Here is a 23,501-nt window from a genome sequence, read left to right on the forward strand (position 1 = left end):
CTAATTTTAATACCAGCTGCCACTCTGCCTGATGGGGAATCCACCTGCATGAGGCACACATACATATCCAGATCCACTTGACATCTCCATCTTTCCTGAAGCCTCTTTTAATGCAGATTTCTCCGCTGTCACTTCCATCATCTTTCCTGACTCCTTTCTTATCTTATCATCCATCTATTTCTCACCTCTCATCCATCCTCCCTGCCTTCCATGTGCAGTCTGTCAGCGTCTGGTCTAGCATTCAGTCATCTCTTTTGTTTGGGATTTATGCTCAGTGTCTTTGAAGAGAATGACTTACTGTAGAAACAAAGAGGGATTTTATAAAGTCCTCATTCATATCAGATATGAGTAGATTAGAGACGCTGCTGCAGGTCTCTATAATAATATCTGCTGCAGATTACATTTTACTCGCCATTTTCTTTTTTTTTTGTGAGGAGAAAATGTTGCTATATGTTGTTAAATCCACAGTTTATCTAAAGCGCATAAAATGTACCAAACATACCAAAAACACAATGTTTTCAAGTATTTCACAGCTGAATTTAGTTTTAGTCCAAATATGAACTAATGCTCGTCTTGTTGATTTTAGATGATAGTGATGTTTTTTTTTTAAAAATTTGTCTCCAGCAGTAATTTTGTCACATCATCTGCGTGATTGTATGGATGGACAAAAACAGTAAAACAAGACCAGGATTCCTATTCTAAACATGAAACTAATTGATTAAAATAGTCTGACACAATTTACATGCTAATACATAATCAACAGCCTAATTTTCGCAGTTTTCCATTTCACAACACAATGTTGTTCATTGTAAACAATGTGCAGAGTAAAACTGCTCTTGCAACAGGAAAAATAGCAGTGTGGATGTCAGGAACATCCGCTGTTCGTAAAAACTGTTCTGCAAACAACAAACCTTAAGGGTCAGTGGTTTTAAATTAACTGAGTTCTGTTCATCTCTATTGCACTATGCCGGAGGTAGTTATCTCATGTATTCATTTGAATGGGCAGATAGTATTTTTGTCTGTGTGTGGTGGACTACCCTTCTCATTAGACCTACACTGTAGAAGAATGTTAAAAAAAAAAAAAAAAAAAGTGAGTTTTCCTGTGGAGCCAGAATGTAAGTAAATGCCGAAGGAGAAAAATATCAGTTTGGACCAACTGGTGACATCTTTTCAACACAATCTTCCTCGTAAAATCAAATTCGCATCACGATTCGATGTGATGCATATCCCCCCCTCCAGATTCTAGCAGCATGGGTCACGGGTAATTTCGCCACTATGCCTCGCCTCTCAGCAGTAAGCATCATCTTATCAGTGAAACAGCAGAGGTTGGAGAAAACAGTGGCGTCAGCTGCCTACCTGTGTGTGTCTCAGAAATGGATTCGGATAGAGGGAGTCGCTCGTCCTGCACCGCCCTCTCTTATGAAAGCTCCTCACATCCAGCTGTCAAGGGCGTCCCTGCTCCTCCCTCCCTCGCCGCTCTGATAGGTTCATGCCCCCACAACTCCTCCACAGATGAAAATAGATAAAACCATCCAGACGCTGTGTGAACAGTTAATGTTTGCCGCTCACTGATTTGGTCGAAAAGGGAGGCAATGAGATGAATATCTATGTTTTTATTCGATGTTGCTGCAGATTAATACATTTTGTTTTTTTCTTCCCTCCTTTGTATGAAAAATATGAAACACAAACAACACCCCCAACAAAGAGCACTGTTTCTTTTCGGGTGATTTAGTTTTAGTTTATACACAGTGTCCTGCCAGATCTTCTGTCTGCAGACTGACTATATATTCTCCAAACTCTTTTCAAATATCTACTCGAGCTGCATTTGTCCTTCATATGCCTTTAAAGAATCAGATATACACAGGTATGAATTTGTGCCCTTGCATTGTTAATTTACCCCTAACATATTAATGTAAAACAACAACTTTAAACCCGCATTCATTCATTAATTAATATTTTAGTTTGCGGTTACTCAGGGGAAGTGCTGAACATAGTCCCACCACAAATTTCAGTAATTCCTTATTTACACATCCAGCTGACACTGAATAATATTAACATTTATTTGAGTCTTGTTTTTTTTTTTTTTTTGTCCACCTGATGATTGTATTCTCAGTTCTAGCTCTCCCTTCAGTTCTGTTTGTGGTGTCTGATTCTACAGCTGCTAAATGTCTTTACGCTCATCACTTTGTCTGTCTGCTGTGTGGTGTTGACTAGCTAATGTACAGTGAGGTTCTTTTAAAAAAACCTTTTCACCTAGAATAAGTGTTTGCTATGTCTGGACACGGCGCTGAAGAGAGAGCGGAAAGCGAACCACCACAACAGTAAAGTTTCAGGCTGTAAAGTCCCTCCTTAGAGCTGAGAGGAGCTAAAGAGTCGATTCACTGTGGCTTCATTTTGTGGGGACTTTGTGTGTATGTGTATTATAGATTTATCATAATTAGATTTACGGTCAGTCCTGCCCAATGAATGCATGAAACATGCACAACCAAAATAGGCCTTTTGTCAATTTGACAATACTGACACTGTTTCCAATTGAAAACAAGATCAAATCCCAGGAATAACTTTTGATACCCACTGTTTAAACACCTTTCTCAAGACAACAGCTTTTTTTTGTATCTGCTGTGTGTTACTGGGTGTGTATTGTTGTGTATTTCTTAGCTGTGTTTTTGTTTTTTTCTTTGCTGAAATCTCTTTTGTAAAAGAGACTGTTGCTGTCAGCGTTTCTGCTGAGCACAGTCTGATCCTGTGACTTTGAGGACACGGAGGAATTCTACCTGTCGTTCTTCCCCCGTGTCAGATAGCACAGCCTATGTTTCTGTTTCTCCATCCTCCACGTAATTAGCAGCCTGTGTTGGATGAGAGGTGGAACCCTGTCATGCCGGTCAGGAGTGTGTACAATCAGTAATTACGTAGTCGCAGATTGTAAAAATATACGATCCGATGTGGGATTTAATCTGCTTATGTTTTTTAACGTGTTTACTCAGGTAGTAGTGATAACAATCTGTCACCATGACATGATTGTTAAATTTACTCAATGCAAGAACTGTACAAACCCAAAGAATCATCACGCATCTGAAGCCGAGCGAGAGTGTTAGCTAGAGATTATGAAAGTTTCTTATTTGTTGGTATTTTGGATTTGCATTTTAGTAGATGCTTTTAGCAGATCAGTCTTAACTCTCAAGACAGCAGTCTTCCACGTTAAAGTGGCATTAAGCAGGGCTGTGTGGTAACGGACAAGTGTGAACACAAGAAAATGTATTTTGCTTCCTAAAATGTACCGGCAGAGGGGAAAAAAAAAAGCAAAATGCTTTTAAAGTGAAAACAACAATCTCACAGGGCCTTTAAACATTGACAGCTGTTTTACATCTAGAAAATGTGGCGCAGAGAAAAAAATCTTGTTGTCAGGCTGCTTATGTTTTTCAGTCTTCCTAACATAAGCTCATGGCACTTTTGTGTCAACTCAGTCTTCTGCTGCCATCTGGTTATGGAGGCAGCATTTCAAACTGTCTCTGCACACACTACAGCTATGGGGGCAATGAATTATGGTCAGTGTAGTTCACTGGCAGGCTTAGTTTAAATATCACATCGGCAGGCATCACAACTTTTGAACTGAAGTCTGAAACTCTCCTGTTTGATTTAAGATCTGTGGACACAGTAGTCACCTTTAAAAAGCAGCTCAGTATGTTCGGCCTTGACTTTTTCTATTCCTGTTGCTATCTAGTTCATTATTTTAGGTTGTTTTCATTAGCTTTTTATCTTTCATTGGGGACAACACAGTGGTTTAGTGGTTGTCACTGTTGCCTCACAGCAGGAAGGTTCCTGGTTTGAAACCCATCAGGGGCCTTTCTGTGTGGAGTCTGCATGTTCTCCCTGTGCTTGTGTGGGTTTTCTCCAGGTACTCTGGTTTCCTCCCACAGTCCAAAAACATGTATGTCAGGTTGATTGGTGACTCTAAATTGCCCATAGGAGTGAGTGTGAGTGTGTGAGGTTGTTGGTCTCTATGTGACCCTGTGATGGACTGGGGACCTGTCCAGGGTGGACCCCTGCCTTTCACCCAAAGAGAGCTGGGATAGGCTCCAGCTGATCCCTGGGACCCTGGTTAGGACTAAGGGGGTACAGATGATGGATGGATGGATGGATCTTTCATTGTGTGGCACATTTTATTTAGAAATGCAGTTTATAAATAAATGGTACTTTCTTCCTTTCTTTACCAAAATCATACCTCACCTCATTACCTGAACTCTAAGGGGGTACGTCTATATAAGAGTCACTCACTAGCAGTTTTCAGTTAATACGTAAGTAACTCCATATGTAGCCCCCTAACAGAAATAGCTAAGAGAGGCTGTTTGGCTGAGTAGGAGAGGAGGTCAAGTGTGTCACCACTTACTCCTCCATTCTTGTGCAGTTCTATGCAGCGATGCGTTCCAGAGTGAGAAATCTCTGAAATCACCTGGTGGAATTAATTGTCGTGTCAGCGGTATTGATCAACCACCCTTTCAACCTTGTGCAGATACATTATGGCAGTAAAAATCTTCCTTAATGCGTCTTTAATCCATGCCGACCGCCTGGCCCGAGTCCTTATGGTCTTATAAGTGCAGTCATTATCTGTGATGTTCGGTAAATGCCCAACAGAGAGCACAGCCAAGGGTGAATTGCCTCGACTCTGATGCATAACAAAGTGAGGCATTTGTATGAGTAAATGGGTCGGTGTTAATTCTTTCTTTCTGAGTTTCTGGCCTGCTCAGCTATTCCTCGCAAGCTGTCAGTGGACAGCGGACCTCTACCTCTGTAGTTAAGCCTGCTGCTGCACGTTCATTATCAGAGAAGCTTTTCAGACATTTAGAGAAGAGGGCACTTTATTTCTCTGATCTCGGGTTTTGTAGGGGAGAGAGAGATAGAGTTTAGAGTCTATTATCTAGATCCTCTTTGTTCCTCTGTCAGAACTACTGGTGGTTTGTTTAGGAACATTCTGCGATGTGTTTGTTGTACGTTATCTCCCTCCCCCGATACCAGCCTCCACTGGAAGACGAGCTTAAATTTAAAAGCTGCGCTCGTTGTTTTTTGACCAATAGAGAGAAGGGAAACTCCAAAACAGAAGCACAATTCTGACATATTAGATTTAAATACTGTGATGGCTGACTTTGTTTTTTTAGCTTTTACATGTCCTGCAGACACAAAATGACATTTGTTCCAATTCTTTGTGTGCTCAGCCATCAGCGATTGTTAAACTTTCCTTCTCTTTGTGCTGTTTGATGATGGGCAGATATTGTACAGTGGGTTTATCAGTGTTTGCTGCTGCCGACTAAAACACAGGCCGACTAATAAGAAGAAATATCACTTCAATTATTGATTTATTTACTCTGTGGGTTTATATTAGTGAAAAAAGCAAAATGCAGCATGAAGCATAACAGCACTGGAGTCTTACGTGAGTATCCAGGACTGCGAGTAGATCGATAGATTTATATAAACCTGAGTGCATCTGTTTTATGAGGTGGACAAGCGAAGCATTTTTCTGCTGATTTGACTTCCCCAGGGACTAAATATAATAAGGAGGGTAGAAGAGACTTTTCACATAACACATAGTTTTTTTATTTATTTATTTATTATTAGGGCGAAGATTAAAAATGTTTTACTTTCAATTAGAAATGAGATCATGGTCAGGAGGCTAAGAGCATTTTAAAGCAGCATAAAATAGCCAACCTCTTTCTTCTCTTTTCATACCTACTTTAATTTGCACGATATCCATTGTCTTTTGCTGTGATAATCCTGCTCTTAATTCTGAGATGGATCCTTGGATGCACAATGACCGTGAATGTGGCTGTTAGCCACGGGACAGAGTGGAATGATTCCATTCTCACCACCCACCGGAAAGCAATCTAGGCCCGTAATGGGAAACTGAAATAGCAAATCTGTGGGTATAAGCATGTCTCAAGAAGTCACAAGTCAGCACCAGGCTCAGTTAAGCAGTGAGATAGTTTAGCTGGAGGTCACAATGAAGGAGGGCAGTCTCCTCCTTGCAGCCCCTGCACAGGCTATTTGTCACCACGGCAGGAATCTCGTAATGTGATGTGGACGAGGAGTCGAAGGAAGAGCTGAAGTGGAGAACTGGGAAAAAAGTGTGGTGAAGGACTGCGTTGAGCGAAGGTGCATGAAGAGGAGAGGACAATGAGGGAAAGTTGTTTTTGACTGAAAATCCCCCTCATCTTTGGAAGTCAGTAGTTCAACAGGTAGACAACATTATGCTGATAGTGGTGAGATGATAATTACAGCTGAAGATAGATTTAGGCAATATAAGTGTAATTAATTTTTAAGTGTGAGGCTTATTAGTACAGAGGCAATCAAGCTCCTAATGAGGGCCTGATAGACCTTCTTAAATAGTGGAACCAGTTGAATTAATAGCTCTAATAGTTTCTGGCATGGGATTCTGTTTTTATTTGTTGTACTTATGTATTAGTTTGTATATTTAGCTTTTTTCCCCCAAACATCACGGTTGATCATTTGCTCAGATAAACTGTTTCTGTGGATTCCTAAACCAAAGGGGGACAAGCTGCTGCATATACATTACACACAGACATGTATTACACTCACACCCCACATGAATGTGCCTAGAAATAGATTTTCCAGCCCTTTAAGCCTCATCTTTCAAGTCATGTCATTAATTAAGCTTAGAAATGCTCAAGTAATTTCTCTTTAATGAACTTGCTCAATTAAGACTGCCCTCTTTTTGGTTTAATCCTTCTCGCTTTAAGCGTTGACTGACTGCTGCACTAACTACACACTCGCTCTTTCGGTTTTGTTTTCGTAAAAGTAGGTTTTCTCCTTTGTGTGTTTGTCTCAGCCGTGGTGATGCATCACACCCGCTGTGCTCACGGTGCAAATCGGTCACTGGCACCAGTAGCAGCCTGCTCCCAGCAAAAGGCAGTGTGACACTTACACTGTACAAACTCTCCCACACACACACACACACATGCAGTAAGTGATATAATTATCAAGTGGCAAAAAAAGACAATTGAAATGTCACTTTGTGAATGATGCTTTGTGAAGCTGATCCATACACGTTACCGACCCAGACTGTAAATCTGACTAGTGGCCTGTCAGGAGTTCGGCATTTTGACCTCAGAATAAACGATTGTCTTCACTGGACTGTAACTTAGTTTAAGTAGTTTTAAAATTACCTGGTTTTAACTGGACTTTGACCAAAATGTTGGCATGTTGGAAAATGCTCTTAAGCCATTTCTGGAAGAGGCGTATTGGATATTTTTGGTAGGCACTCACCACTGTAGTCATTTAGGTGGAAGTGCTTGTATTTTTTGGGTGAGCGGTGCTAACGCCCCTGTTAGAACGCGAGGCAGCGTATCCATGCACGCTCGAAGTAAAGTGCACCAGTATCTTGAGTGGCAGAGCAGGTTAGTCTCGACACTGAACCTCAAATCTGCAGCTGACGTGCAGGTTAGCACCTTATATGGCAGCAGCTCCACCACGGTACATGTGTGGAAGTGTTTGTGTGGGTCAATGTGGAAGTTTGTAAAAAAAGCTTCCACTGATCTTTGGATAAATGTGCTATTATAAAACCAGCACTTTTATAAAACCGTAGAGCTCAGGCTGAATATCCACAATAATATTACACTCGTGTGCTGTCCACCAGTACAGTCCTGCTTTTAGGATGAACTGAAATAGATGCTGTCAGACGACTGAAGCTGTTCATTTTAACCAGGGCCGAGACAAAACAAAAACATTGCATGTCATTTTTCAAACGGCTGAATTCACGTTTTCACTTACACATTGTCTGTATCAGCTCAAATTAAAGACAAAAAAAAGGAAACACTATTTTATTGAGAGTGTCCCTCTGAGACATTTTGACTTTTTAATGTCTGTCCCTTTACTCGCTTGGGAAAATATTCAGACTCCTTCGCTTTTTGACAAGACCTCTGATTCTTTAACGGCCATATGGAGCATGATAAGCACCGGGAAGACAAATTTCACACCAAACACTTTCAATAAACCAGAATAAACCTAAAGAGGGAGTTTTCAACCAGGTGTGGGGTGATATCAGTCACAGTGAAAGTGCCTTTTTTTTTTTTTTAGATGTACAGCATTGCCATTTTAGATCTTGTGATTTTGCACACACACACACACACCCACCCATGTGAATGACAAAAAAAGTGTCACTGTTTCCTTGCAGAGCTGTTACTCTGCTTTTAAAAAGAGCCGGGGGAACCACTTTGCACTTCGTAATGCCTTCAGCAAATCTTAAACTACAAGAATTCAAAGCCGTTTTTCTGTTTTTTGTGCTGCTGTGATGTTTCAGACAGGAAGACAAACCGAACTGATAAATTTCTCTTCCCAGCCTTCTGCGAGGAGGGATGCAGGAGCGGAGGGACCTGTGTGTCGCCCAACACGTGCGTTTGTCCCTCGGGGTTCACTGGACGCCGCTGCGAGACAGGTAAGAGGAACACTTGAGGATCCCACCTGACCTCCTGCACATCTGTCCCTTCAAATTAAAGCTCGGCTGGAACATCTTTTATCAAGTTTCAGAAATGGCATTAGAGGGATGGCTGTTAAGTTGGTCTGAGGGCGCAGACGTCGCCTTGTGTTTCCCTCTCTGGACCTTCTCCTCTCTGACACACACACTTTCACGCTCCGTCCCTAAAGCCCCGTTTTCAAACCGGACACTGCAGAGACGTAAGGTCCCAGGGGAGCTGTAAGAAAAGGCAGCTAATTCTTCACCTCCTTCCTCCTCCTTCTGTCCCTCCTTTCTCTCATTTCCTTCTCTGCTGTCATTTTTCTCCACATTCCTTTCTTTCTTCTCTCCTTGATCCAGTCCTCTTTTGCGTCCTCTCCTCTTTCTTCCTCCTTTCTTTCTTCCTCTCCTTCTCCTTCTGCTTGCTCTTCTTCTCTTCTCTTCCTGTTTCCAACCCCACCCTCCTGTCCTCTCTCCTCCTTACTCTTCTTCTCTGGTTTTTTTCCCCTTTCCTGTCATCTTGTCTTCTCTTTTTCTATTCTTCACATCTTTTCTCTCATTGCTATTCTTCTCTCCTGCTTCCTGTCTTCTTGTCCTGTTTCCCCCTTTCCTTCCTATTCTCTGTTCTTCTCTTCTTCATGTCATATTCTCCTCTCCTTTGTTTCTGTTCCTTTTTCTCCTTTCCTAAACCCTTTCCTCCTGTTTCCTCTTCCCTGCTCCTTTTCCTTCTCCCTTTCTAACTCTCTTCTACCCGTCTTTCCTCACCTCATATGTATATCTCTCTCTTTCTGCTTCCTCCCCCTTCTCCCTCCTGATTTTTCAATCTCCCTTATCTTTTCCTTTCTTCTTTTGATTTTCTCTCCTCCGTTTCTCTCCCTTCTTTTCTTTTTTCTCTTCTCCTCTGTTCTCCTCACCAACAGCCTGTCTTCCCCTGCTCTCGTCTCCTCTCGTTCTTCATTTCCTCCTCCGTTTTCCACTTTTAACTTCACAATTCCTCTTCTCCCTTCTTTCCTTTCTTCTTCCTGTCATCGTTCACCCATCTACTCCTCTCTACCTCCTGTCATCCCCTATTCCTGTTTCTGCTCTGCTCCTCTCTTGCCCTTCCCTTCTTGTTTTCTCCTGCTGTCTTACATCACCTTTCCCCTTCCCATTTCGTCCTCTCACATCTTGCCCTGCCTCCTCTCCTCCTCCTCCTCATTCATCTTCTCTCTTCCATCGTTCCTCTCCTCTCTGTTATTAAACCTTCTGTCTCTGCAGTCTCATTTTACAGGAGTGATCATCTGGCTCTTGCAGAGCAACACATTTACAGGTCAGCTATTCGCAGCACGTTGCCATGGTTTCCCTTTAGACACCAGGTTTACACATACAGGGGCACATGAATTACTCTACAGCCACTTAGCTCTCAGCTACTGCTGTCAGTCCTAATAGCCACAGTTACCATGTTAAACTGAGGAAGCTTCTGCACATATGTTTGCTGTAGCTCCCCCCTGGTACACGTTTAGTGTCATCATCACAAGTGTGTGTTGTCAGATAACATTCTGCAGAAAGAAACAATGAGAACTGTACAAATTCCACTTTATTGATTAATTTTTCATTGAGTTTGCCAAAGAAGAAAAACAAAACTATTTTCCCCTCACAACTACCCACACTGGGTAACACACTACGTAACTTTGCTGAACTGTAGTCATATTTAATTATGTTGCTGTATACGGCCATTAAAGGGTGAGGCTGGTGGTTTTCTCTCTTTTGGTTCTTTTGGATATTGTCTAAAGATGCAGAGACTAAAAGCTACACACAGAAACTGCTGCCACACTCAGCACTGCTGGTATTTTTGATAGATGTGATGACACAGTAATGACACGATGCTTTCTGAAGGTTTTCTACGTACTGCTGGTTTTTCATTGTTGGTGCCAAGTTCAAAATGTTAAAGTGCATTAAATGGTGCGTGTGTGTGCGTGTGTGTGTGCGCGTGTGCGTGAAGGACAGGTACATTCATTCTAGTTACTGTAGCTTTATCTTATCTTGACTCTTGCTGCCACTTAATTACTTGAAAACTGTTTTTCCATCCTTCAAATTCCAAACACAAACTTGGTACAATAATGTCAGTTAAATGCTGCACCGCTTTTCTTTTACAGCATTTTTAACTTTGCTGTGGAGAAAATAATCGTACAACAAATTCACATCTACTCTCAGATCTAAACATCTGAAGGAGTGAAAGGCGTTCAGTGGCGATCAGCACGAAACACGATAATAAGAATATTAAAAATATTTACAACATCTTGAACAAGACAGATCCAACTAGAAATGTAAGTTTACTTACTGCCTATTGCTTCTTTCTCAGAGTAATAATGCTGAAGCTTAATCACTAAAAGCAGCTGAGGTGACATTTGAAGCGAAAGGTGAGGTTGAAGCATAAACTGTGTAAGAAGAGCCGGTCGAAGTGTAAATGATAACAGGAGCCAGTGTCAACTGACATGTCAGTGGGGGCATAAATATGGATCAACAACAATAAATTATCAGACAGATAAACAGAGTTTTGTTTTTATCTATCAGCGTTATTGGAGTTTATATCTGTTTCTGTTTCAAACACTATCATGAACCCACGCAGTCCGACTTTTATCCTTGGTGAGCTGTAACCTACGTCTACAGCTGTTGTGTACATTTTAGGAAAGTCCAGCCATAGTGACGTACAACATGTAGCACATACGGTGCTCTATGTTATAATAGTATTATGGAAATAAAATACTTCTATGTCCTTAAGGTGCTGTAGGGGCTGCCTTAGGCAACTTGTACAACAGCTGTACAGAAGCTTCTTGTTTTAACTCTGTGCATGACACGTTCTGTGTGTCGGTCTCCAGGTTTCACTTGTAACATGTCTCTACATCTGTCAGCCTCTTACTGTCTGTCTGTCGGGCTTTGTCTTCTGCTTCCATCTCCCTCTCCGCTGCACTTCCCTTCTGGGTAATAAACCAGATCACTGCTCCGCTGACTTTGCCCCTCTGTGGTGTACACTGTAGCTCAACGGGAGGCTAAGAGCCTCTAAATATAAAGCCGACGGGAACTGAGTCGATCTTTTCACTGATCTTCCCATCTTCCCCCACGGTGAGCTATTCCTCGTGGTTGCCGTCTTTCTCCAGCGTCTTCATATAGCCGCCTCAAATCCGCTGTTGGATCCTTGAGATTTCTTTTCTGAAAGGCTCATACAGGCTCAAAACCTGAATAGCTTTCCGAACTCTGAACTGTGAGCACAGTATAAGCTACTTCTCTGCCAATGCGAGCTACACACTGTACTGTGGTTGGGTTAGACTTGACCCCTTATGTAAAAACATCTGCAGCCCTTTGCTGCAGCGTAACACTAACAGCGTTAACCAGCGTTGGTTGGTATCACAGTTTGTTCTTCCTCTCTGTACTGGATTATGAAGTGATGATTATGAATTTTGTCTTATGTTGACTGTTTTCTGATCATAAGTTGTTTTTATATAAAAACTGGCCCAGGGTTTTAACAGGTTAACTCCGTGTTCACTTTGTCATTATGTTGTTGTTGAGTGTAGATTAATGAGGAAAAAACTAATTTAAACAACTGTGGTATCAGGCTGCGACATGACAAAGGTCTGAATACTTTCTGAATGTACTGTATATAAAAAAAACCCCAACATACAAATTTAACCCCCCTTTGTTCTAAAATTGTGTATCAAGTTCAAGCATTTGGCCATTTTCTTCTGCACTTTACAAGAAGCAAACTAAAGTGCTGGTAGAGGTATAGAAGAGGGTTTATCCCTCCATTAGTTGGTTCTGGCTGCTCCTTTAATCCAGCAGGTTTTATGCACATTTATTGGCCACCGACTGATATGTAGCAGCAAAAACAAAACCCGCTTGCTGTTTCCGTCTGAGGACACATTACTGTAAATGCCCCATGTGACATTTTTTGTGTTTTTTGTTTCAGTAGGTTAGTAGGACTGAGATAGGCATAATTATGCAAAGCTTGGTAGTCCAGAGGATTCTCTCGAGAGCTTGGGGATTATTTTAACTATGTTTGGATTAATTCTCATTTCCTTGCTGAGCTAAACCCACAGCTTTTCACAGTCCAGACTGTCATGAAGTTTTCACATATCCCTGTTGGGAACATCCACAGATGGGGGGGAAGTGCCCTGCAGAAAGTGCTAAGTAGTCTTGTTTGCATTTCAGTGGAAGGAAACAGAGGGAAATGTGAAATGATGTCTGGCTGCTTTTCTTCCTGTGGCTGTAACAAAGATTGATGGTGTGTGTAAGAGTGTGTGTGTGTGTGTGTGTGTGTGTCTGTGTGTGTGTGTCTGTGTGTGTGTGTGTGTGTCTGTGTGTGTACCTTATAGCACAGGAAGGTCACTTCACTCCCTCAGACAAGCAGAATAGGTGACACATACAAACGTACACAAGTAAATGAGTAAATAGTTTCATAAGCAACATGTGCGAATGAAATGCAGTTTTATTACGTCTCAGCAAACTGTTGGCAGATGATGAGTGGCGTTTTAAAAACCATGCTGTCTATTAAAAGATGGTGTAGAATTAGGCATCTCTGTGCCTGCAGTGCGGGAAACAATCTACAGGAAACGATTAGATAATAATAGAACGTAAGAAATACTAATCAATGTGAACTAATAAAAGCTTTATATATGTATTTGTCAAAACTACATTAGACAAGACAAGAAAAAAAAAAAAGCCTAAAAAAACAAACTCCAGTGCAGTGATTTCATTGGACGACTTCTTTTCCTGTGGGCTGCTCCCTTCAGGGGTCGCCACAGCGAATCATCTGCCTCCATTTAACCCTGGACTAGCTGATGATATGGCCTTAACAGGTGCTACCTTATCTAGTTCTTCCTGTTTCCTGGAATTGAAAAATCTATTTAGATGCTACAACATCTTAGTAATTGAGTTTGATACGGCACATAAATTAGACAGTATCAAACCTCTAAAATCCTGCCTGAAGAGTTGGCAAATAAAATTATGTCTGACGGCGCTTAATGATGTTTGCACAGCAAACAGGAACAAAATAACAGTGCACACGTTGGTTTAGGCAGGCTCTCCTCAACATGAAATCGCTAAATATAGAAGGTAATGAGTTTATTGCGGTTGTATAATAGAGTGTGTGTGTGTGTGTGTGTGTGTGTCTGTGTGGCCAGAAGGTGTCCCGTCTTAAACCAGAATGTGTTTCATTTCTGAGCTTTTGTTGTGTTTTAGCTGTATTTGTTCATGTATTTGTTAAAATATTGCAGTAAATTTTTGCTAACTTTACTTCCAAGACTTCCTTCACAAACTTCTACAGTTTTAAGGGACAGATTAACATAAACGTACCATTTAAAGTTTTGTTACGTCCAGTCAGTGATTTGCTGAAGTCATCTGATGACTGATGCTCTTCCAGGCCTGTGGTGCAGCCAGTTTCACTTCCTGTTTGTTTCGTGGATATTTCAACCTCAAATCTTTGTCACACCAGATTTAATGACATAAAACATGTTTCAGTTGAACTGAATTGTTCTAATTGGATCATTTTCTCACCAGCACAAAGTCACTTTTATTGGATGGCACAAATTCTTGTATTTCCCAAATGTGCCAAACCAAGTGCTGACCTTTAAAGAGTGAACATAAGGGGCCAAAGATTTTAACTTTGCTATGCTAAATGTGAAGTAACATCCATAGAGCTTTTCTATTCATAAGCATTTATCAATGACTGATAGTCTGTGTACACACAGTCTCTAAATCAGTGGTTCCCAAACTCGGTTAGCCCACAACACCCCCTCATAGGAAATTTAGGTCTTGGCATCTTGAGGAGGATACAGAGGATAGGGTTAAATGGAGGCAGATGATTGGCTGTGGAGACCCCTGAAGGGAGCAGCCCAAAGGAGAAGAAGAAGAAGAAGCATTATAACTTATTGCTTTTCTTGTCGTTTGCACGTAGTTAACATAAATGTCGCCGTTTTAATGTGTGACATGTTATTTAAAACTGGCAATAAATGAGCAACGATAACTTTGCGGCGCCCATGGCACCCACTTTTGGGGACCTTTGCTCTAAATCACCAAATTTACTTTAGTTAACCCTCTGGGGTCGACGCACGCGCCGGCGCGTTTTGACGCATCTTTTTCTGATAAGGCCGAAACAAACTTAAATTACTCCGTCAATTCTGATCGTACAGATAAAAGAAGTATATCATTCAAATCTGTAAAGGGTCTAGTTTTAGTGGTATACCATCATAATAACAACAAAACCTTGTGCTTTTTTTAAATAAAGAAAGCCGACAGGGTGCGCTCTCGGACTTTTCTGTCTCTGCCATTTCTCTTCACAGACGCGTAAATAAAACAACCAGAATCTCAGCGAATACTTGGCTCATAAAAATAAGAATTATATGGCTAGAAAGCTTGAAATGTTTTCTTTTAAATGAAACAATTCAAGTCAAAAACAAATCATCACTTTTTATTTAATCCGTATGAACGTAAGGAGAAGTCCGTTTTTTCCTGTCTCACCTCATTACAGGTAATGCGGTCCCGCCTTGTACACTGTCCACTGTTCACATGTAAATAATCTCAGGTGAACCAGGTAAATATGTGCACGCCCCCGAGAAATGACACAAAATATCAAACTTCATCATAGAATTTACTCACTTTTTCGGCCCGTTTGGATGATGGCCCGTTACGCACGTGAAGCGGCGCTCCTTACATTCCACACAGAGACAAACAGTTTAGCTTGTCCTCAGAGTAAAAACACTGATTTTAACTCAAATGAGGATTTGACTCGCGTCTTTGTCTGGTCGTTCAGTGCGTCTTTTGTGTTCTCAGGTAAATCACATGACTATTCATCCTCAGACACACCCTCTTGCATATGGCCTTTCTGGACAAAAAGTGTCTTAGAAAATTTAAATCAGTGTATTGTTTACTGTGAATGTGTGAACAAGATGACATTCACAGCACTCTGAAGTAAACACTTTAGCCTACAACATGCAGGTCTCCAAAGTCTTGTGAACCAATGTTCTGTTTGTGTTTTATGGTCTTATTTCAGTGAGTAAAAAATTGTAGTTTTTCACTAGCCATGCATAAACACTTTTTTCTCAAAAACACAATAATGTATAAACTTGAAGCTCACATATTATTGTAGCCAATTTTGTGCTGATTACAGTGTTATCAGACTTTAGACATTAATATGTTTAAAAAACACTGAAAAAAGCACAAATGTCAGGACATGTCAAAATTTGTCCAGGCCCCAAAAACCCCCTCAGACCCCAGAGGGTTAATATCACATTTTTCACAGAACATGCAAATTAATTCAATTTGCTAAATCAAAAGTGTTTCTTCAGCAAATGAAACAGCTGATCAGCTATACGTTAGGCTCATCGTTCTGCTGTACTGTCCTAAAATAGACCTCTCGAATACAGTAGCATCATTTTATAGAAGTGAGAAACATCTTATAATGACGCGCACTTTAATTATGGACTGATGCTGGAGGGCAGGCCTGGATTATTATTGTTTTTGTTGTCAAACTAAGCCATATGTAATATTTTTTTAGAAAAGCCTTTTCAATCAGTGACTGCCTGAAGTTTTCCACCCCGAAACAGAGCAAACATGATGGTGATCCAGCACTACATCGCACTTCAGCTTTAAATTGTTGTGCAGTCTGTCATTAGCCTGGTCCTCATCAAGTCTAACGCAGCCCGGTTGGACTGAGACTCGCTCTGTTGAGGATATTCCACCACTCCACCCTGAAAAGTGCTTTGGCACTGTGTTTCGTATTGCTATCCTGCTGAATGATAAAATGCCATCCAATAACTGTTGATGCATTTTGTCTGAACATGAGCACAGTGTTTATCTCCTGTTTCTTCCATCAGTGGGAAATTATGAACAGCTGTTACTTTTTCCTCCACAATTTCCATCATTTTGATAGAAGTTGAAATTTGTTTCATCAGCCCACAAAACTGTGAAACTGGCAAAATGGCCTGACCAACTGTTTCCTTCTATTAAAACCTCTGAAGTTATGGTCCTATAGTCTGTGCTCATCAAAATCATTAGAATCATTACAAAATGTTTATTAATGCTCATGTTCTTGTCGCCAGGTAGGAGGAAATGGGATCCGCTAGTATAAGATTCCTTTAACCAACCCCAGCTCTTTTCCTGCCGTATGTGAAGTCAACAAGCGAATACGTTCGGTGCAGTAAACTTAGATGAGGGTTAAAAAGCCAACAACTTTAATTTCCAGTCTTGATGTAAGGTTTATGCGTAATTAAAAACAGAGCCAGAGCTGCGCTACTTTCTACAAGTTAACGAATATGGTTTATAAAAGTGAAGCCTGTTAAACCAAACCAGGCGTATTTAAAACTTAATGATGCCCCATTGAAGTAAAGTAATGAATTAAATTATAAACAGTATGAGTCACAGTAAGTGGACCTAAGTCCTCTAGTGCACTTCACACAGCACTGGTCTTTTGTAGAAAGGTCAGCTGCTCTCAGCCACCAGTCACCTCTGATCTTGATATGTTTCAGGGGGGATGTAAGAGGGAATCTGTTGGTGTAGCTCTGACCAGATCTCTGACCTGAGAACCTTACAGAGGGCAGCCCTTCCACCGGCTGTCACATCTTATCACCTGCAGCCCACCAGGCCAACGGCACAACAACAACAGACGCTGCTAAATGGCTTAGCCTGTCTTTTTTTTTTATCTCTACTCAGACAAATGAGAAAAGGAGTACGGGGGTGTGATCAAAGTCATCACTGACTGGAGTCGCAAACACAGCCTCCTACTGAACACCTCTAAAACCAAGGAGATGGTAGTGGATTTTTAAAGGTCTATGCCCCCACGCTATCCAGTCAACATCTGCGGTGTGGAGATAGAAGTGGTGCCAGTCTACAGAAATCTAAGCGTGCACGTGGACAATAAGTTGGACCTGAACGCAGACAGAACACATATATATTAAAAAAAGGCAGAGGCGGCTTAGCTCCTCAGACGTCTGCAGGATGATGCTGCACGTGTTTTACCAAACTATGGCAGCCAGTGTGCTGTTTGATGCTGCAGTCTGCTGGGGAGGCAGCATAAAGCAGAAAGATCCAAGGCAGCTGGTCAAACTGGTGCAAAACGCTGGTTCAGTGACTGGAATGAGGCTGGACCCACTGGAGGCTGTGGTGGAGAGATGCTCACAGACAAAGGTAGAGTCCATCCTGGAACACACTGATCATCCCCTTCACAACATCCTGACGGAGAAGCAGCCGCAGTGGACGACTCACCTCACTGAGCTGCAGGACTGAACCATGGAGGAGATCCTTCATCTCTACAACACCTCAGCCAACGGCAGATGACTAACACACATGTACTGGACTGTTACTTTTACTACCTAGTACTTATTACTTTCAGTACAAGACTACCTGAGTTTCCCTTTGGGAATTAAGTTTATCTTATTCATCTCATCTCACCTGCGTACGTGATATTTTTAGACAACACTCTTTAAAATCTAAAATGAATAACTTTTTTTTTTAAAAAGGGAAAATCATTGATTAAATGACTATTTCAGCATTTTGGGAAGAGCAATACCAGAGACGGATTTCACTACAATCCACTTTCATTTCCACTTCAAGTAGTCATTTACAGATGTGTTTTTTGTGTTTTTTGTTTTTTAATGACACTACAACCTAAAACCCTTAAAATTCATTGGATAATATGAAAAACTAGCGTGCAAGCTATCAGCCAGTGCGCCTTCTGTGTTGATTCGCTTGAGATATGGCATCACTCCCCTTGAGTGTCAGCATGAGATATACCCAGACGTGACAGTTAATGAGCAGTCGGCTGCAACCTTTCCTGTTTGCCATGGTTTGCATTTAGGTGATTGAAGGTGTGACTGAAGGTCATGCTGTAACCATCGGGGTGTGTGTGCAGGTCAGCTCTTACAGCCAGAAGCAAGAGCGCTGCAGATGAGGAGCAGAGCTCACATCATACATAATGGATGAGAGAGATTTACTCTCCCCAAGAAGAAGGAAAAAATAAATAAATAAATAAAAACCTAATGCCTCTGGGCTGGGCATGTTTATGCACGCCACAAAGCAAGCTGAGTCGAAATGGCAGAATGAGTGAGAGGAAGAAATAGAGGAGTGCACAGAGGAGACAACTCTGCTGCCAAATGGTGTGATTTCTAAAATACTTTGATCCCTGCTGTGACAGAAAGGCGGCAGAGATGTTGACTGTCTAATGTTTGCAGATGCTGACCCAGCTCTAGCCGCCGTGGCGGAGGTTCGCTTTGATTGGGTCAGCCTTCACTATCATAACTGCCACACATCAGAGAACATGCCAAAAAAAAAAAATCAAATGACAAAAATGAGCTGGAGTTTCAAGTCCGTGTTCGATGCCAGGATAATGATTCAGAGTGATGCTGATGCTACTGTGTGTTTGTGTTCTCAGATATCGACGAGTGTGCAGAGGGGCTGATTGAGTGCCACAACCACTCCCGCTGTGTCAACCTGCCCGGCTGGTACCACTGTGAATGCAGAAGTGGTTTCCATGACAATGGCTCCTACTTGCTCGATGGGAGCTCCTGCATCGGTGAGCGTACACTGAATTGAAAGCATCCTCATCACTGCTTGAAATACCAGCTCCTCCTGCTATAGACCTTCTGTGTCCAATTACTCGGGATTTCTGAATGCTGATGCTACCTAGCTTCCACTCAAGTCTCGTTTTATCTCTGGGCTCCTACATGACTGCTTGTTTGTCATTCTTTGTTTCGTACAGCCTCTTTGATAATCCGGAATGTAGACATGAGCCTGGCACCTATGAGGAGGCTAATCAGAGTTCTTCTTGCCTTCACAGCTGAGGAAATAGCCACACTGCATGAAACCCACACACAGCCCTTAATGAGGTATTCATGATGAGCAGAGACAGGGGAGACTTAGAGCAGAAAGGGAGAAACACGAGTCTCGTGGGTTTGTTGTGTCAAAGCACAGTGGTGATGAGGCATACAACAGTATGTAACTGTAAAATCCGGTTTTTAATTTACGTACCTCTGACAGTTGCTTACACACAGCAAGAAAGTGTGGGGATGCAAAAATACAACAGAGCATCAAACACACATATGTGTTTGTGATCCACCAAAAGCATGTTTGGGGTTTGTGACTAGGGAGGGCGATAATTTTCAAATATACCAAAAGTAATTAAATCAAATATTTTATGCCACTGAAGTTTTGTCTTTTAAAAACAATGAGCCACTGCTTTTTTTGGAAATAACACGATAACAAAGTCAGTATATCATTTTACTACAGCACCAAATACAAACAAGAAGAAACAAAGATCTGTCACACCGTGCCCCGTCAGGGTCGCATATCACAACCACCATGCACAGGCATCTGAAAGTGAGGCATCCAGCAGATAGTGGGGTGCAGTCCACAGATCGACAATCAATGGTGAGCTTTGTCACTCAAGTGGAAGAATCAGATAAACAGCCTCACAGTTTCTCTGTGGTTGGGGCGTGTGTGTGTGTGTGTGTGTGTGTGTGTGTGAGACAGGAAGGGGGGGGTTGTCATAACTGTAATAATAGCTCCCAGAAAATATATAATAACATTTTAGCTTCAAAGACCCATCTCTATTTGTGACACTCAGGTTGTGTTATGATTCTCTGGGGGAATTATGAAAGATTACTGTACGTAACTCAAATGTTATTAGCCCCACAAGATAACTCTTTATGAGAGTATGCATGGCAACTTTTTTTGCTGTCCAAAATTAAGAGACCAATAGGAATTATGATGAGATTATTAATCTTAATTTAAATTTAATGGCAGAGAGTGTTTCTAATAAACATAATTACTGTTTGACTGCTACGGATCTTTTCAGGCTGAAGGACATAATCGTGACACCAACACATCAGAGTTGTGCTGAGTGACTAAACTAGTAGCAGAGCATGGTGTCACTCTACGTTTGAGATGTTATGTAAGACCTGATGAAATAATAACTGTTACTCTGAGGAGCAGCTGCCAATCGATGTTACGGCCTCGTGAAAGCAGCAGTTTCAGCAGGTTGAATGGAGGTTTTTGTGGAATAGTTGCATGTGACCTGAGGAGTTTTTTTTTTGTCTTGTTGCAGTGTTAGGTGAAAACAAACCAAGATGAATTTGTGTTGTGCTGATTGACCTTTCCAAATGTCACAATAAGGAGCAGGAAGCTGATGAAATGAGTGGACCAGAGGGAGAAAGATGGGGTCCAATGGAGGAGCGTTTGGCTTTGTTGTTGTTCTCTTTGATAAGGAGGAATGAGGTAGACTGAACGCCCAACTAAAACAGATACATGTTTTGGCATTCACATTCATATAAGACCCTATTATATGGTGTTAGATGTTTTAAGACTAAATCATTTTGGGCGAGAGGCTTTGAGGAGAGTGTTAGTTCTGTTGGTCTGGCTGCTCTTGAAACATTCAGTTCACACTTTGTTAATAATTTACTATATTTTCACAGACTGTGGGCATTTCACAGATCTGCTGCATCTTAACGGTCAACAAAGCAACAAAGTTTATGCCAGCCATGTATAGCGTTGGCACTGCTTTGATTTTTCCTTTTAAATCACATTATGATTGTGGTGTTTTATCGTACAGCAGCTCACAGAGGCCAACACAGAGCAAAATAATTAAACACAAGGAGGAACAATTCAGTAACAATTCACCGGTTTACTCCAGCAAAGATGCTGCTGTTCTCCCTCCCACACCCAGGTACTAGTTCTGCTTCTCTCTTAGGGGCCGTGAAAGGATGAAATCAGCTGCAAGAGTTTCTCGCCCTTGGAAAGTGGCACATACTTGTAACTGTTGCTGCTGATTTCTGATTGCATAAAGAATCCTTTGGAAAGACATCATTGATGTTGATAGGATGCTGTGATGATTGATAGATGGATGGATGGATGGATAGATAGAGAGATTAGATGGATAGATATATGGATGGATGGATGGATGGATGGATGGATAGATAGATATATGGATGATAGTGATAGATAGATAGATGGATAGATGGATATAGATAGATAGATATATGGATGATAGATAGATAGATAGATAGACAAATAGATAGATATATGGATGATAGATAGTGATAGATAGTGATAGATAAATGGATATAGATAGACAAATAGATAGATATATGGATGATAGATAGATAGATAGACAAATAGATAGATATATGGATGATAGATAGTGATAGACAGATAAATAGATATAGATATATTGATGATAGATAGTGATAGATGGATATAGATAGACAAATAGATAGATATATGGATGATAGATAGATAGATAGATGGATATAGATAGACAAATAGATAGATATATGGATGATTGATAGATAGATAGATAGATAGATAGATAGATAGATGGATGGATATAGATAGATAGATAGATGGATATAGATAGATAGATATAGATAGACAGATAAATAGATAGATATATGGATGATAGATAGATAGATAGATAGATAGATAGATAGATAGATAGATAGATGGATATAGATAGATAGATAGATGGATATAGATAGATAGACATAAATAGATATATGGATGATAGATAGATGGATATAGATAGATAGACAAATAGATAGATATATGGATGATAGATAGATAGATAGATAGATAGATAGATAGATAGATGGATGGATATAGATAGATAGATAGATGGATATAGATAGACAGATAAATAGATATTTGGATGATAGATAGTGATAGACAGATAAATAGATAGATATATTGATGATAGTGATAGATAGATAGATAGATAGATAGATATATTGATGATAGAGTGATAGATAGATAGATAGATATATTGATGATAGTGATAGATAGATAGATAGATAGCTAGATGGATATAGATAGACATAAATAGATAGATATATGGATGATAGATAGTGATAGATAAGTAGATAGATATATTGATGATAGATAGTGATAGACATAAATAGATAGATATATGGATGATAGATAGTGATTGATAGATAGATTAGATGGATAGATATGGATAGATAGATTAGATGGATAGATACGGATAGATAGATAGATAGATAGATAGATAGATAGGTAGTTACGTATAGATAGATACTGATCAATAGATGTATGATCACCATGATTGTACATTTCTTAATAAAACCTCAGGAAGCATCGATTTGGTGATTTGCAGCTCGAAAACATTCCTATTAGTTTGCTGCCACACTCTCAGCTCTGTGTCTGTGCTAATATGCTGAAGTGCTAACATGCTGTAAATGACAATGGCACAATAATATTTACCAGGCTGAATGTTTACACACACACTGTAACTGTAACCACCGTCTCATTTAAACACACATGCAGCTGTTTGCTGATTCCTTGAGCAATATCATTTTTAGCAGTTCAGCCTATTAGACATGACGCTGGGGCTTTATGTGGGCAGAAGCACAGACTATATAAATGTAACACAACAAATCCAAGGTACTGCTTTTGTTTTTGTTGACGTGCTAGTTTACAGCTGTAATGTATGTAGCAAACAGGGCCAGTGTCATGTGTTTGCCTTCAGTAAACCTTTAAAGCAAAATGCAGTTTGAGTCATCAGGTTTGATTCATTTAGCTCCAGAGGAGATTGAACACAGACCTGAAGGTTTTTTAAGGCAAGAGTCAAGAATGTTCTGCTCTTGATTTTTTTTATCCTCTTTCTTGTCTTTCTCATCCTCATAAATTAGTCATTTAAATATTTTAATCCAGAGACATCCACAGGTCATCAAACCCTCTGCTGCAAAATATAATTAACGTTTTTATTAATAAACCTCGTCCGTGCGTGAATTAGTGGAGATGAACTTAACTATGACAGTTTAGATCATTTGCACAAAATACATTTAAGAGTTCAGCTTTCATTTTACTTTACTCCCTCATATGTGCTGCGTTTTAATAAAAGATATAATACGGTTTCACTGATTTTTAAAAAAAAAAAAAAAAAGACAAGTATTAATGCTAACCTTTCCTTTAAGCTCTCACTTTAATAGTCAGATGATGAATGTTCAGATGTGCAACAGGCTAAAGGGGTTTGGTTTTGCTGTCGGTCCCATTATTGTTT

At 40.5% G+C, this 23,501-nt stretch overlaps 1 protein-coding gene across 2 annotated transcripts in view; it reads left to right on the forward strand.

Annotated features, from left to right (window-relative positions):
- The window catches only part of LOC113138299 (protein kinase C-binding protein NELL1), a 208,442-nt gene that overhangs the window by 170,473 nt on the left and 14,468 nt on the right, over window positions 1-23,501 (forward strand). For both annotated transcript variants that reach the window (XM_026320617.2, XM_026320616.2), the window contains 2 exons: window positions 8,348-8,443; window positions 18,861-19,001. In XM_026320617.2, the coding sequence (XP_026176402.1) occupies window positions 8,348-8,443; window positions 18,861-19,001 (237 nt within the window). The remainder of the gene's footprint in view (window positions 1-8,347; window positions 8,444-18,860; window positions 19,002-23,501) is intronic.

Source organism: Mastacembelus armatus, chromosome 3 (genome assembly GCF_900324485.2).
Source record: "Mastacembelus armatus chromosome 3, fMasArm1.2, whole genome shotgun sequence".
Classification (NCBI taxonomy): Eukaryota; Metazoa; Chordata; class Actinopteri; order Synbranchiformes; family Mastacembelidae; genus Mastacembelus; species Mastacembelus armatus.